The sequence below is a fragment of the Triturus cristatus genome, chromosome 7 (assembly GCF_964204655.1).
Source record: "Triturus cristatus chromosome 7, aTriCri1.1, whole genome shotgun sequence".
In the NCBI taxonomy this organism is placed as follows: domain Eukaryota; kingdom Metazoa; phylum Chordata; class Amphibia; order Caudata; family Salamandridae; genus Triturus; species Triturus cristatus.
In genome coordinates, this window is record NC_140590.1 from 1,592,633,130 (window position 1) to 1,592,648,212 (window position 15,083).

Genomic DNA, 15,083 nt, shown 5'->3' on the forward strand with positions numbered 1-15,083 from the left:
AGTGAATATATATATATATATATATATATATGTATTGTTCACCAAAATGCCCTGCAGCTTCAGGAAGGCACACGGCTGCAAGTCTGCCATTCAGGCTTCATCTCGACTATCCTTGGCATACACAAGTTGATTTAGCTGCCTGACGCATTTCGATGCTGAAAACATCTTAATCATAGGCTTTGCTTACAAGTTTCAACAGCAAGGCTCTCTTTTATTTTCATGGCCGCATGCTTAATTAGTTAATTACCCTCAGTGGGTTTTTGCTTAGTGCGTCCTTTTGTAGCATGCTGGGAAGTGCAGTCCAAATGCCGAGCATAATCAAATCCTTAGTGGATTGCCGTTGATATTTTCCAAGGAGGGTGAAACGCGCCACGTTGGGTTTATGAAGTAAATAAACCCCCTTTGAAGTGTCCTTGGAGTGTTGTGGTGTCTTTTTCTTATGACCTAAGAGCACAGTTGGAACTCCGTTTTTTTTAAAAGAAATTACTACCGGCTTACTCCACCGGCGCTGTGCCACCCCTCAAAGGGCTACGCTCTCCGACAGGAGTGCATCTTGTTTGGATATATATATATATATATATATATATATATATATATATATATATATATATATATATATATATATATATTTATACATGTGTATAGATTTATGTTTTTTTCACTGAAAAAACCATAGGTTTCAGGGGTGTTATAGTTAGCTGGACATTTCCCTCGTACAAAACCCTAGAAACTCCCCCGTTATAGTTAGTACAGCTAACTATAACTCGCGCGCCCCCGCAATGCACTGCTGATGAGGTCACATATTACATCACTCATGACATGGTCAGTGACATTACTGATGACATCACTCATGACATCTCAAATGACATCACTGATGACGTCATCCAGTGAGTCTGTGTTTCTTAAAGTTTTAATATGTTTAATATATATAAGAAAAGACCTATGGAAGAATGAGTGGGTGTATAAGTGTGTGAATGGATGATTTTCTAGGTGTGTGACTGACTCTATAAGTGAGTCATTAAATGTATCTTACTGCAGACTAGCAACTAAACTGTGTGAATGTCTCTATCTGCCTGTCTGTTGGTGTATAAGTGGCTGCATGGTCTTGTGAATAGCTAAATGAGTGTCTAAATGGGTTATTGATTGGTTGTCTGAGTATCTGTATGGGTGCCTGAGTGTTTGTGTGGGTAGGGTGTGTGTGACTCTGTGCATAGATGTGTGAGTGGGTGATTCTATGGGTGCATGGTTTTAAGAGTGCATCTGTGATGGACTGTATGGTTTGTTGAGTGTATGTATGGGTGTGTTAGTGATTCAATGTATATCTCAGTGGTACATGTGTGAGTAACTACATATGTGAAAGGCAGGGTATATGTGTGTAAGAGTATATAACTGAGTATATGTGAGAGTGTGTGATTGTGAGAGTGGCTGTATGGATGAGTGTGTGCTTGTATCAGTAATTGTATAAGAGCGTAAGAATGTGGTAGTATTTTTATGAGTAAGTGAACTTGTGTGTGTATAACTGTATAGGTGAGTAAATTGGAGTGCGATTAATTATTTGCATGATTGACTAGGTGTGTGAGTATGTCTATGGATGATTGGCGGTGTCTGAGTGTCTATATAGGTGTATAAATGCATATGCTAGTCCTGTACTGAGTGACTGTAAGTATGAGTGACTCTACAGGTGAGTGAGTGGAGGTTTGTGTAGACCTAAGAGTCAGAGAGTGGGTATGTAATTATTGGTATTGGAGTATCTATGGTTTTGAGAATGGTCGTCTGAAATTTTGAGTCGGTGTATCAAAGGTTATATTAGGGTGTGAGAAGATGCACTAATTTATTACATGGATGATGTCGTCAGTGATGTCATTTGAGATGTCATCAGTGATGTCATCAGTGATGTCACTGACCATGTCATGAGTGATTGAATATGTGACGTCATCAGCAGTGCATTGCGGGGGTGCGCGAGTTATAGTTAGCTGAACTAACTATAACGGGGGAATTTCTAGGGTTTTGTACGAGGGAAATGTCCAGCTAACTATAACACCCCTGAAACCTATGGTTTTTTCAGTGAATTTCTAAGGTTTTTTAAATGCCAATTCCTAACTATAACGTGCATGAAACCTATGGTTTTTTCAGTGAATTTCAAAGGTTTTTTAAATGCTAATTCCTATCTATAATTTATCTCTAAAGCTATGATGTGTAATGATTTTCATTGAATTTCTAAATTTTTCAATTTCAGTGTGTCAATTCCTTTAATTATGTTTTTTTAAATAGTTTTTTATCACCTTTTTTTTAACTTATTTTTTCAATTAATTCTTAAATTTAAAAAAAAAAAAAAATGTATTGGGGTTTAAAAAAAAAATTGTTAATATTTTAAAATATCTTTTTATATTTGTTTAAAATATTTTTTAAACTATATTTTCAAAACTTTCTTTTTTATTTATTTTTTGACTTTTTTGGGATCCGCGCACCCTATGCGCACCGTTCTCGACCCCTACGCTTAAGCATCCGCGTACGTTATGTGTTGGGTACGTGTTTGGTGCGCGATTGCAATGCGACCGGTATGCGACTCCAAGCCTATACGCAACACGCACGAGGCTCGTTACGCGACGCTTGCGTGCTTCCGCGATGCGTCATGTGCGTGCAAGACACGGTGGGTGCGAGAATCCCACGAAATATTTAACATTTAAAAAAACATATATATATGTAGTTGATGTGAATATTAATTGAAGACAAACTGTAAACTACTCATAAAAGTAATATATTTTTACATCTAATCCTATATTCTTTTCTCCCAAAAATTTCATTTTTTTTCCCTTGGATCCGCGCACCCAACGCGTTAGGAACCGCGCACCCAACGCAAGAGAAACCGTGCACCCAACGCGTTAGGATGCGCGACTCCTAATTTTACTGTAAAAAAAAAATAGCCCCTATCATTAATTTTTATTATCCCCGGGGACCCCATCCCCCGGGGCTTACAAAAAAACGTTGGAGACCGTGGGGGGAGCCCCAACGCCCCCACGGTCCCAGCCGGCTCCCCGCGTCCTTCAAGAGCCGGTATTGCTTTTCCACATGGGGAGCTGCTGACATGCAGCTCCCCTTGTGGAAAAGCAATATCGTTTGTATATTGAAAGAGAGAGCAAGTTTCCCTGCTCTCTCTTTCAAAATCCTAATGAAGTTTGCTATGGGAGGGCGGGAGACTCCCGCCCTCTTATAGCAAACAACAGTGTCCTGGGGGTGGGCACCCCAGGACACTGTAGGAGCCGGCCCTGGGGGGTGGCGGTCCCCAGGGCCCTCGAGGGCTCCAGGAGGGGGGCCACGCAGCCCCCCTCCCCCTATTAATTTACAAACATTTTGCCCCCGGGATTTGGCCCACCCGGGGTCTAATTATTAACGAAGCGCAGAAGCCCACGCTTCGGGTTATTTTTTTATTCGGCCGGATCCGCGCACCCTGCGTGCATTTCGCAGATTTCTTTTTTTTTAAAAAGGGGGCCCCAGGGGGTCCTTCTGGGACCCCCTAAGCAACACTAGAGGGTCAGAGTATTTCTACCCTGTCCCCTTTATATGTTTTAAACACTTATTCCCCTTACTTCTTCAGCCTCGCTTCTACCGAGGCACAAAATGGCTGCCAACAGTTCCTAGTTTCGAATGTAGACAGACACTTGACAGCCAATTAGCATTCAGTGTGTGATCGGGAGGGTGAGCGCTGGGTTCGGGGAGGGTGCGCATAGGGTGCACTTAGGGTGCACGGATCCTCCGAGGCCAAAGATATATCTATCTTTTTTAGTCTAATTTTCTCAGGAACTACTGAACAGATTTACACCATTTATGCAAGAGGCACGAGTCTGAACTGAGGACTACCTCTTTGCCAAATTTGGTGTAATTCCGTTCAGCAGTTCGGGCTGTAGCTGAGTCAATAGGTCCTATGGGAAAATGCATGGGGAAATCGCGTTTTGGGACCCGCTTTTTTCTCAGGCCCCCGCTTGAGGAATCACCATGAAACTTTCAGGATAAGAGCGGACCGGAGCTGCTCAAAAGTTTGGAAATTTCGCAAAGGATCGTCAACCGGCGCCAGACTTATTGGGAATAGAATGTTGCGGATTTCCTATGGAAAATAGGACCTAACTATAACTACCTATAGTGAAAAACCATTGAAATTCCCCCGTTATAGTTAGTGCAGGCAACTATAACTCACGCGACCGCAATCCTCTGCTGATGACGTCAGATATTACATCACTGTATTTAGACACTTATTTACCCATGTCTTCTTCCGTTAATTTTTAGCTATACATATATTACAAATATTTTTTTTTCAGAAAGACACATATGTCATCAGTGATGTAATATCTGACGTCATCAGCAGAGGATTGCGGTCGCGTGAGTTATAGTTGCCTGCACTAACTATAACGGGGGAATTTCAATGGTTTTTCACGAGTGAAATGTCCAGCTAACTATAACATGTGTGAAACCTATGGTTTTTTAAGTGAATTTGCAAGGTTTTTTAAATGCTAATTCCTAACTATAACGTGTGTGAAACCTATGGTTTTTTCAGTGAATTTGTACGTTTTTTTAAATGCTAAGTTCTGTATTTATTTTTTTAAGGTTTTTCACAGTGCGCGTACCGTACGCGAACGGTGCGCTTCGCGCACCGTGCACGCGCTGTGGGCGCTCAGTGCGCTTCGCGCACCGAGCGCCCACGTTACGCAGTTCGCTGAATTTTTCCGTTTCTACCATACGCGCACGTTACGCGTACCCCGCGATTTTTTGAAAAAAATTAAAAGACATTTTCGCCCTTGGGGGTCCTTCTGGGACCCCCTGACCAAGGCTAGGGGGTCAGGAACTGTCCACCCTGCCCCCTTTTCACGTTCTCCACCTTTGTTTTTCACTCCCTCAGACCACGAGAGACAAAATGGCGGCCGACACTTCCTGGTTTCGACCGATTCGAATGTTTACTAAGATCTAACAACCAATCAGAATCGCGCTCGCGCACGGCAGCGTGCGCGTACGGTACATTTTACCGTACGCGCACGGTGCGCGCCTATAGATATATATATTGATTTAAATGCTATTTTCTCTGGAAATACTGAACAGATTTACACCAGACCTGCAAAAGGCACATCCCTGACCTGAGGACTACCTCTCTGCCAAATTTCAAGTAATTCTGTTCAGCCGTTCGGGCTGTAGCTTGGACTTAAGGTCCTATGGAAAAATGCATGGGGAAAACGCGTTTTGGGACCCCCCCTTTTTCTCAGCCCCCGCTTGACGAATCCCCCCGAGACTTTCAGGGAAGGAGCGGAGCGGAGCGCCCCACCTATTTTGAAAATTTCGCGAGGATTCGTCAACCGACGCCAAAGTTATTCCAAATAGAATGTTGCGGATTTCCTATGGAAACATGGTCCTAACTATAACTATCTACTGGCGACCGCCAGTAGATAATATATATATATATATATATATATATATATATATATATATATATATATATATATATATATATATATATCTATATATATATCCATTTGAGTGTTGTTCATTTTACGTCTGGGAAAACCTTTTTGTTAGAGTGTTGCACAAATAAGACCCCATGTATTATTCTGAGAACAATCTTTTGGCGTGGCTCGTTTTATAAAAGTGAAATCCCTTTCCTGGTGTTGTTGTTTTTATTGCTTCGTCGTGTTTGAGCCTCCGTGTTGGAGGGTGGTATTTTCTATTATTTGGGAGGGGAAAACAATACAGGACCTAAGTGTCAGAATACATATGGCAAAAATGCTTACAGTTGGAAAAGAAAAGCAATTAAAATAAGATACTCGAAAGAAAACTAGCAAGTCATTACACAAACTTTCAGGTGCTAAAGTCAATTTATAATTAGAATCAGCAATGTTATGCTGTGGGAAGGGATCGCAAAGGCAAGCCCAACCTTCAGATTTCTTTGGATCACTATATTTTGTCAGTTCTCACAATCCTTTACTGTAGGTTCCAGTCCAATTGCAGTCCATTTGCAAAGTATCTCCGGGGAAGATAGCTGTGTGGGCCTTAGGCAAACTAAAGCACCCATGCCAATCCCCAAGAAAGCACTGTGAAATCTAAAAATCATGACAGGGGGTTGCTAGTTTGCAAAGGAAAACGGAACAAAAACCTTTAAGTGAATAGAGTGTCCAGGTCACTGGAGTCTTCGGATTCTAACCTATCCTTTGGGGTAAATAGATACAGTTTAGCAGACCAGTAGCTACATAAACTATTCCAACCCAAGAGAGCAATGAGAACTGATAAATGAGATTTCACTTCACAATAAGCAGCCAAGGCTGGTCATCCCAATTACTAACAGTATCCGAGGGCAGGACCAGAGACTTCCACTGGGCCGGGAGGGACCTAATAGCTTATACGCTTCATAGATAGGGATTGGGTTAGTTTGGGTGATACCAAAAAACGGGGAACGATTGGCACAGAAAGATAGTTCCAGTGGTCCTGAGTTCAGTGCGACTAATCCTTCGCAATGTAAATCATCTCAGGAATCCTTGCTAGACGGGTTGCCTCCTGGGTTGAAGAACAGCATTTGATGGTACCTCATATAAATGTCCACAGCAACAAACTTTGTAAACTGCAAGTGGCCCAGGACTTTTAAAAGTTAGGTTGTACATACATGCCACATTATGCTGACAGGATTAAACCCTAAACCCTACCAACCACATTTTCACAAGAAGACTGGTCAAAGCGACATACCATCTTTTCGAAAGGTCTCCAATGAAAAAGCTACATACCTTCTGACAAGGAACATGTTCAATCTAGTAATTCATGTAGTTTCCTGCAGATCAAGTTTCACATACATTCTATATAATGAGGGAGACACTACGATTGCAGCGTAGACATTTCACCTCTATTCAGCAGCATAAGAGCATTTTGCAACAGTGGAGAAGATTCTCAGAACACTGCAAACCGCCACAACTAAAGAGAGATCTAATGCCCAAGGAATTAGATTATTATAGTCTTGCCAATCTCCACTTTGGAAGCTGCCACTAAAGCCAGCATCCCCAATTCCAGAACCCTACACCTTTGTTGGGGTCAATGGACAGTCAGCAGCCAACATGCACTATGAGTATGACCCAACCTTAAAGATATCAGAGTTATGGGGGAGGCACCACACATTCAACCTTACAGACATACCACACAGTAGTATACACTGATAGCTCTGTGCACGTGGCAGGGGTACTAAACAAAGCTATTTCGCTGCATGTGCAGCTATACAGGGCATGTTTGAGGATTCAGAGTTCAAAATTCTGTAGACACACACTAAACCTCTAGGAAATTTGCTGCACAAATATCCAAAATTAAAGAACTACTCCTAGCCCTTCAAAAGGGTGATGCAAGTATTCTAACTCAAGTGGTTTAAGATTCCACCTTTAGCATTCTTTGTTATATTGTTGACTTAAAACACTGGAAATCCACTAGGTGCAAAAACTCAACGATCACAGAGAATATGCGTTCTATCCAAAAGCAGCATCAAATAGTGCACGTACAAGGACTTCAAAGCAAGGAAAGTACCTCTGCAGGGAAGATCTTGCTGCCAAAGGGGCTGTTTAGCCATGTCTTTTACCAGCTGTCACTAGATCACAAGCTAAAATAGAACCCCCAGTCACACTACCAATACAGGCATCACATAAGAATCACACTGGTTGCTCGATTCCTATAGAAGTATTCTTATTCAAGGGGTCCTGATGGGAAAATTACTGTTTCAATCTTGAGAATGGGAAACCAACATATTTCTAATGAATCAACGAAAATGAACGTAATTAAAGCAGCCAAATAATGTTGAGCTTCTGCGCATAATTTTCTTTCAGCAACGCTTTTGCTTCTTCAATACTGGTCGCCACTGATGCCTAAAGCTAGCACACAATATGTTTTACAGTCTAAAGTTTGCCAACTAATTAAACCATTCACCACTACAAAGCCACTCTTCACTCTTGCTAAATCAGTGGACTTGAGCTAGTCTATCCGGAGCACATCAGTTCACCCTCCACCAAGTCAATCAATATAAATATAGAATAGCTGCCATTGATGCTCACTCTCATCTAACCAGAGTTTGGCCGCAGCAACAACTGACGGTTCGCCAAGTCATAAAAGACCTAGGACCACGTGTACGAATATGTAATTCGTAAAAAGTGGTCATAAATTTTGTACCAACTTTTTTACGAATGGAAAGGCCCTTCTGCTGTCAAACTCAGATTTTGGGATACGCAGGGTTTGCAACTGCAAAAAGCCTTATTTAATCTGGCTCCTAAACTGATCTGTAACATCTGGAGGAGTGTGCACATTACCCTCACATCAAAGGCTAGCTTTTGCTTCCAAAGCACTAGTAGAAGCTCAAGCTTCAGTGGGAACTGTGTCATAAAAGAGGGAAAACAGAACAACCAAGAGGGCCTTGACTTTGAGAATCTGAAATAATAGTGCACCTTGTTTACACAACCTACACAGTGCCCATGGACCTTTAATTAGGTGATAATTGGTCTAATGAATCGTACACCTTATGAAATATCTTATGGCTTTAAAATATAAGTACCAGGCCTCCCAAGGGGCTCATATCTGCAGGATCCATCAAACCCTAATCTGTTACAGGCTTTGCAGGAAATCAGACAGTGCTTTCTTATTGTCCAGGCATCCCCTGCTTCACCACGCTTGGAGATGCACCAACAAGCTGGATACCAAAGCCCTGTGAGCTGGTATATGAGCGGATCCCTGCGAGAGAAGCCTTTGAACCAGCCTTTTATTCACCAGAACTGATAACTGGAGTTAAATACAAGTAAAATATTATTTTACTTCTGCTGCCTTGCGCCAAAAATAGATCAATTTCTGACCATGTCAACTCTAACCATGTGACCAATACTCAATAGGCTCCTAAAATCACTGCCCCAATGCTCACAGAACAGTCTTAATAGGAATACCCTCACTTGGAACTACCTCAAGAAACGATCACAACAATTGAAATGGTAGGTCTATGTATGGAAGTCACAGATCATGCATTTGACTTAACTTCTGCAGCACCCAACAGAGAGGGAATGGCCCCAGTGGGCTACTTCAGCATTGAAACTACAGGTCTCAACACTTGCACTCGAGGTACATTGGACTGTGAACCTGTGGTGTACAAGGCTCAATCTGGCAAAGCTGAAGAGAGTGAGGAGCCCACCAACCCAGCAAGTATAGCTTTTCTACCATGCACCGATGCACAGGCCCCTGCAGTGGATTGGCTTCTTTTAAACTTACAATCAGCATTTAAGCTCAAACACCATAGATATTATGTCTGGATGTTATACATTTCAGCAGTAGTGGCCTTCATCCTGTGGCTTACTATGATTGTATATCTCCTCAAAATGGTGCTTGGTCCTTACCCATTTGTTCTCGAGGAATCTGAACGCTTCAAGTTGAAACGATTCTTCTTCATCTGACCGTGCCACAAAAGCGCATCCTTTTTCAACCTCACTGGGTATCCACTCTAAAATGGAAAATTCTAGAGCAAACTGCAACACCAAATTCTTAGTCAAAAGGAAACAATTTGAGTTCCACACACCATCCGACATCATGTATATTACATTGTATCCATGGGACCTATCACCAGTGACTGTGATATTGAGAATGTGTGTCAGCTCTTCTTGGATGTTCAATCCTATGCATCTTCAAGATGCATACTTGGACACTGACAACTAGAAAGAACAATACAGCTGTAACAGGTTCGTGACTGGCACCTTTATGTCTCCGACTCCACCAGGGAGAAATATCCTGCATCCGCAGTGTGAACGTTGTACTATTCTGCACTTCAACAGTACACCTTTTTCTGCAAAAATTTCAGATTTTGATATGAATTACCATTTTAAATTTTGCAGATTATTTCTATTTGAAGAACCCTACAATTCTGATTTATATTTTATAAAGACAGGTTTAGGCCACGTACCTCTTGTCATTTCATGAGACGTGTTCAGAAATCGGTCATGATGTTTTGTACGATAGTGTCTTTTTTAAAAGTGACTGAAATATTGAATTTTGGCATCTTCTGTGACCTCGTCTTCCAGCACTCACAATGTCCAAAAGGCTATATGCAGAGGCTTTGCAACACTTACAGGTCTCTAGATACCTTCAGCTGCACAACAATACTATCTGCGCTTCCAGGACTGGATCTAGGGTAGAGATGTATCATCCATTTGAAATGCATAATTTAGTAGATAGTACTTTGTAACATATGTTCCAAAAGAACTGTGGTGTGGGATATTAAAGCAAAATTGTATTTAAAACAGGACTTCTTGGTAAGAGCTGCCTGGAGCCCAGGCACACGCATGTGCACGAGGTGTCCTACAGTATTGGTAAATGTTGTCAAACGTTGTCTTGTAACTATTCAATTCCTTGTATTGCACTAACACTCGTCTATACATTCTTTTAAATTAGTTTACTCACACGAAGAAGCACCTAATCTCACTTGGAAAATCGAAACCAATCACACGAAGGCTACTTTCAAATTAATCAATAATTTGCAAACATTACCAACCAAAAATAAATCAGTGTCAGAACTTACTCCTTCTGCCCTCATTCTAGTTAGGGATGATTTGAAATCATTGAAACGTGAGCAGCAACAACACATACCCATTCTGAGTCACATATCAATGTGCTCTAAAAGAAATAAAATAAAGCAGAGTACAGTGCCTTGGTCTGTCCTAAATGATGCACTATTCTTTCAACCATATAGTTTAACTGCTCATCAAGGGGATTACGATAGATGTGAAGCAATGTATTCACTGCGATCTGTACATCAATTAAAAATTCCGTCACCTACACCTCGTGACTAGGGGTGGGCGGAATTTGCGAAATTCACTTTCGCAAATTACGCGAAAATGTTAAAAATCTCTGCAAACACGCGGAAATATCGTGAAGATGCAGAAGTTTTTTTCCCGCCCGTTCGCGGTATTTTCTGCGTGGTCGCGGCTCGCCAACTTACCCATGCGGTTGCTCGCGGGCGCGGCCATCTTGTTTTCACTTGTCTCGCGGTGCATGATCACGAGAAGAAAGACGTGATCGTGCGACGAATGACGTTACTGCGGGCACGAACTGTCATGAGACAGCGCAAAAGGCTACCAACTATCCAACATCTCATGGAGAACGCGACCGTATCGGGAAAAGTTGTCGGCGAACGCGGGGATTCAGGTAAGGCGATCGCTCGCACGCGAGAATGTATTATTTTACAGCGCGAGCAAGCAAAAAATTTCCGGTAAAATGCGGCTTGCGGAAATTTTGACATTTTCGCGCTCTCCGCGGAACGCGAAAATGTCAAATTATCGCAATTTCCGCGAGCGGAACGGAATTTTAGCCCAGGCCTACTCGTGACATATCTCAGTTGTCATGGTTAACTTCTGGCATTATTTCATTTCGAATTAACTGTTATCGGTTTGTAGGAAAACTCAACACAGAGAAATTACCGATTGACCACCCCCCAACCCCCCTCAAAAATATTTTTTACAACAAACACATCACAGCCTGCTGAAAGAGTAGAACCCCTCATATGTGAGCCTTCAGGCAACATTAAGAAACAAGCACTGGAAAAGCCAATAGGTAAGACACTAGCACTCAAGCCCTGACAAAAGCAAAACAAATCCTGCACAAAAGAATTGCCTTTTTGCAGACAATGCATGGACAACATTAAAGAATTAGATGCACGATGGCAGGGTGTACTTTTCAGATATAAAACAGTCCCTCTTACTGAAGGTGGAAGGATACTGCCAAACAGCCAATAATAGGAAGGTGAGCCTAAGTTGCTCCTTTTTGACGATCCAAGATATGACTGACACTGACTCAAGACAACGGCTAAATGTTTTTTGAGATAAAGAAAGCAATGGTTGATGAAGGGTGACCTAAAGGTCCACAGAATATGTGTAGAATGCAATATGCTTGCCTTGTATTCTAAAAGCATCATTATCATTAAATGCCAAACCTCAAAATAGTGCGGATTGTTGTAAATGTTCTGCAGGTCTGAAATATGATGATTTTGAAAAGCCAACCAATTTAGTTTAAAATCCAAGGCATAGGGAAAATATGTGATCAATGTCTACTGTTAAGTCCAGCGTCCTGCTTATCCTTTACATGTACAGACAATTAGTGGTTGGAGCATGGCATGCAGTTCTGGTAACAGTGCTTTTGGTGCACGAGGTTCCCTTACCTGGCATATATGTCCTCCGGTGGGACCAGTTCCTGGAAATATGGCAACTGGTATAGGTAGATGCTGGTCAGGTGACCAGCGCTAAAAATGGCGGTCATCACACAGAGGCTGCTGAAGACTATCAGGGTGACGCTGCGGCAGCATGCCCACCAGGAGCACAGACCCATGAAGATGAAGAAGTACACGGAGGAGGTGACGGAAGGCACAATAATACCTGTAAATGACATTTGTCAACAGAATGCAAACATCAGACCAACCATCAAGTCACAGCATTGATTTGTCAATAAGGTGTAATGGCCAAATGATTCTGGGATTTCTCTTTGGATTAAGTTGTTGAAACAATGACACATACTCTGCTTGAGTACTTTGTTGTTATGAAGGATCACACATACTCTGTGTACCTCCTTCCAGAGACAAGCTGTGTTGCAGGGAAATACAGACATTTCTTAGCAGGCAATGTCCTCAAACAAGGTCAGCAGTGCAGGAACAGAGTAGGTCACATTCGAGGTACGTCTAACATATGACTGATTCTGCCACAGCCCTACCATCCTTTAATGCCCAACAGGTTGTTGGGAATCCACTAAATTTGCTACACACTAGTCTGCCTCTGAATTCACCTTCAGGAATCTTAAAGTGGCAGACATAGTCAGTACTATTGTACCCCCCCCCCCCACAAGCACACTAGCACCAACCATTGTAATTACTAACTGTACCTTCCCCCACAACAACTTCAATAATTCCACTGTACAATACAATAAAATACAAATACTGTCAAAATTGGCATGAGTAATTGCGCTCTACTAGATAAATGTGTCTAATGCCTACTTTATGTTTTATCAGACAAGCAGTGACTTTATGACATGTGACGTGCTACTTATGTTTTTCTAATCCATTAAGCAAACAGTGAGAAAGAGCACAACCAACACAAGAAAAGAAAGAAGACTCAAACTAATGTTTTGGGCAAAAGTGAAAACAATATACGTGGATGACTGTCAATTTCCTAAACTTATTAATAATAATTATTGTCCCTCAAGTGTAACATTTGATTTATCCAGACATCTAGCAATCCTCGATTATAAGTATATTAATTTTGTGTGTGGCCAAATACACTCTCCTAAGCCTAAAACCAGGCAGCTAGGGATGGTGGAGCCCGGCAGTTGCTCAATTTCTTGGCGAGAGTGGGTGTCAGGTGGCGAGGCAGGGGTCCTCCGGGCCTAATATCCAATTAATGCAGGAAAGAGGAGGCTGGGTGGGCAGTAAGGACAATTTCCAACAGTGGCACCTCTTAATAATTTGGTAGTACGAGCTTTGGTTCACCCCACTGCCTGATTGCTGTTGGCACCTCCTCTTTGGAATAGTAAATGGCATCATGATGGAAAAGGACTAAAGCCTTGTACTTCAGTATCTGCAAGGTGTGAGATCCCCTGCAGGAAATTAAACTAAACTAAACACTGTTTACTTTCACCCTCAGGGGAACAGAACTTCTTACTATAAGCAGCCTGGGCAGTTACAGAGAGGGCAGTCACTCTAGTGAGCCACCTGGCCACCACGGTAGGGACGGCTTAGTGTTACGCACTCGGATGCGGGGCTCTGGACGTGGGAACCCTTGTGGCCTAGTCCATGCTGCAACTCACCTGCCCTGCTGTGGTCCCTGCTCAGTTAATGTACCCTGGTGACGGAGGTCCAGTCCAGTGCATGTGCCTGCACTGCCTGCATCTCCATTAGATTATCGTCCCAGCAAGCAGGAGTTCAATTGCACATATAGTGAGCAACCTGGACACTTCAGGGGGTAGCCCATTGTCTCGGATATGCATGCACTACATCCTCTTGCTGAGCGCGGCCAGAGGCTATAAATAAAATGGTTGTTTGCCCGCACAATAAGAGTGGTGTCAGTGTGGGTACGGTAGGTGAATTTGGCTGTTTACAACTCATGCGAATACATCGCATGCCTTTACAACGCGGTTGTTACAATGACCGTGTTGTTACCACGCGTACCATTACATCTCAAGTCTTTACAACGACTTGTCGTAAGGGGCGCGCTGGACTTAGGAATAGTATTATTTACTATTCCTACTCCAGTTTGTGCAACAGCAGCGAAGGTGTTGGATTGTATATCCAACACCAGCACGCCCCTACAGTACCCACACTGACACCACTCTTATCGTGCGGGCAAACAACCATTTTATTTATAGCCTCAGGCCGCGCCCAGCAAGAGGATGTAGTGCATTCATATCCGAGAGAATGGGCATGGTAACAACGCAGTCGTTGAAACAACCGCATTGTAAAGGTACCGCGTTGTGGAGACAGCGTTGTAAACGCTGTTTCCCACTGTAGGTGTGTCACGTAGGCCGTGCAGACAGGCAGTGGCGCCCACCTGTACATTTTGGCGACAAGGGCAGTCACCCATGCAACATCAGTGCCATCTTCGATCCATTGCCAGAGACCGCTGTGCTGCGCATCTCCGCTCAGAGAGGTTTGGGCTGTCGCGAGGTGAATGGCTACACTCTCTGGTGATCTTGTCAATAGAATCAATAAGATGGAGATACCCAAGGTCCTGCTGCTCCATTGGTGGAAAGCAATGGAGTCCACAGGAGAAAGGGATGATATGAGCCAAGAAGGTGACCCAGGGCGCCCACAGCATCAGTAATATAATCTACGGCCACACTCCAGGCCAAACAAAAGGTTCAAGGACATATTGAGCAATGTCCTGGAGTGAGGTTTAAAGCCAAGTGGGAAAGGAATGTAGTGAGCCACCTGGACACTTCAGAGGTAGCTCACTACCCCCGATATGCATGCACTACATCCTCTGACTAGGCTCGGCCACAGGCTATGAATAAAAGGGTTTTAGACTGCACTTGGTTCTTTGCCTGCACGATAAGAGTAGTGTCAGTGTGGT

At 42.8% G+C, this 15,083-nt stretch overlaps 1 protein-coding gene across 1 annotated transcript in view; it reads right to left on the reverse strand.

The window, feature by feature from the left end:
• LOC146812454 (piezo-type mechanosensitive ion channel component 2-like) overlaps positions 1-15,083 on the reverse strand; it is a 711,007-nt gene that overhangs the window by 623,526 nt on the left and 72,398 nt on the right. Inside the window, exon 6 of the mRNA XM_085619448.1 lies at positions 12,188-12,401. Within this exon, the coding sequence (XP_085475574.1) occupies positions 12,188-12,401 (214 nt within the window). The remainder of the gene's footprint in view (positions 1-12,187; positions 12,402-15,083) is intronic.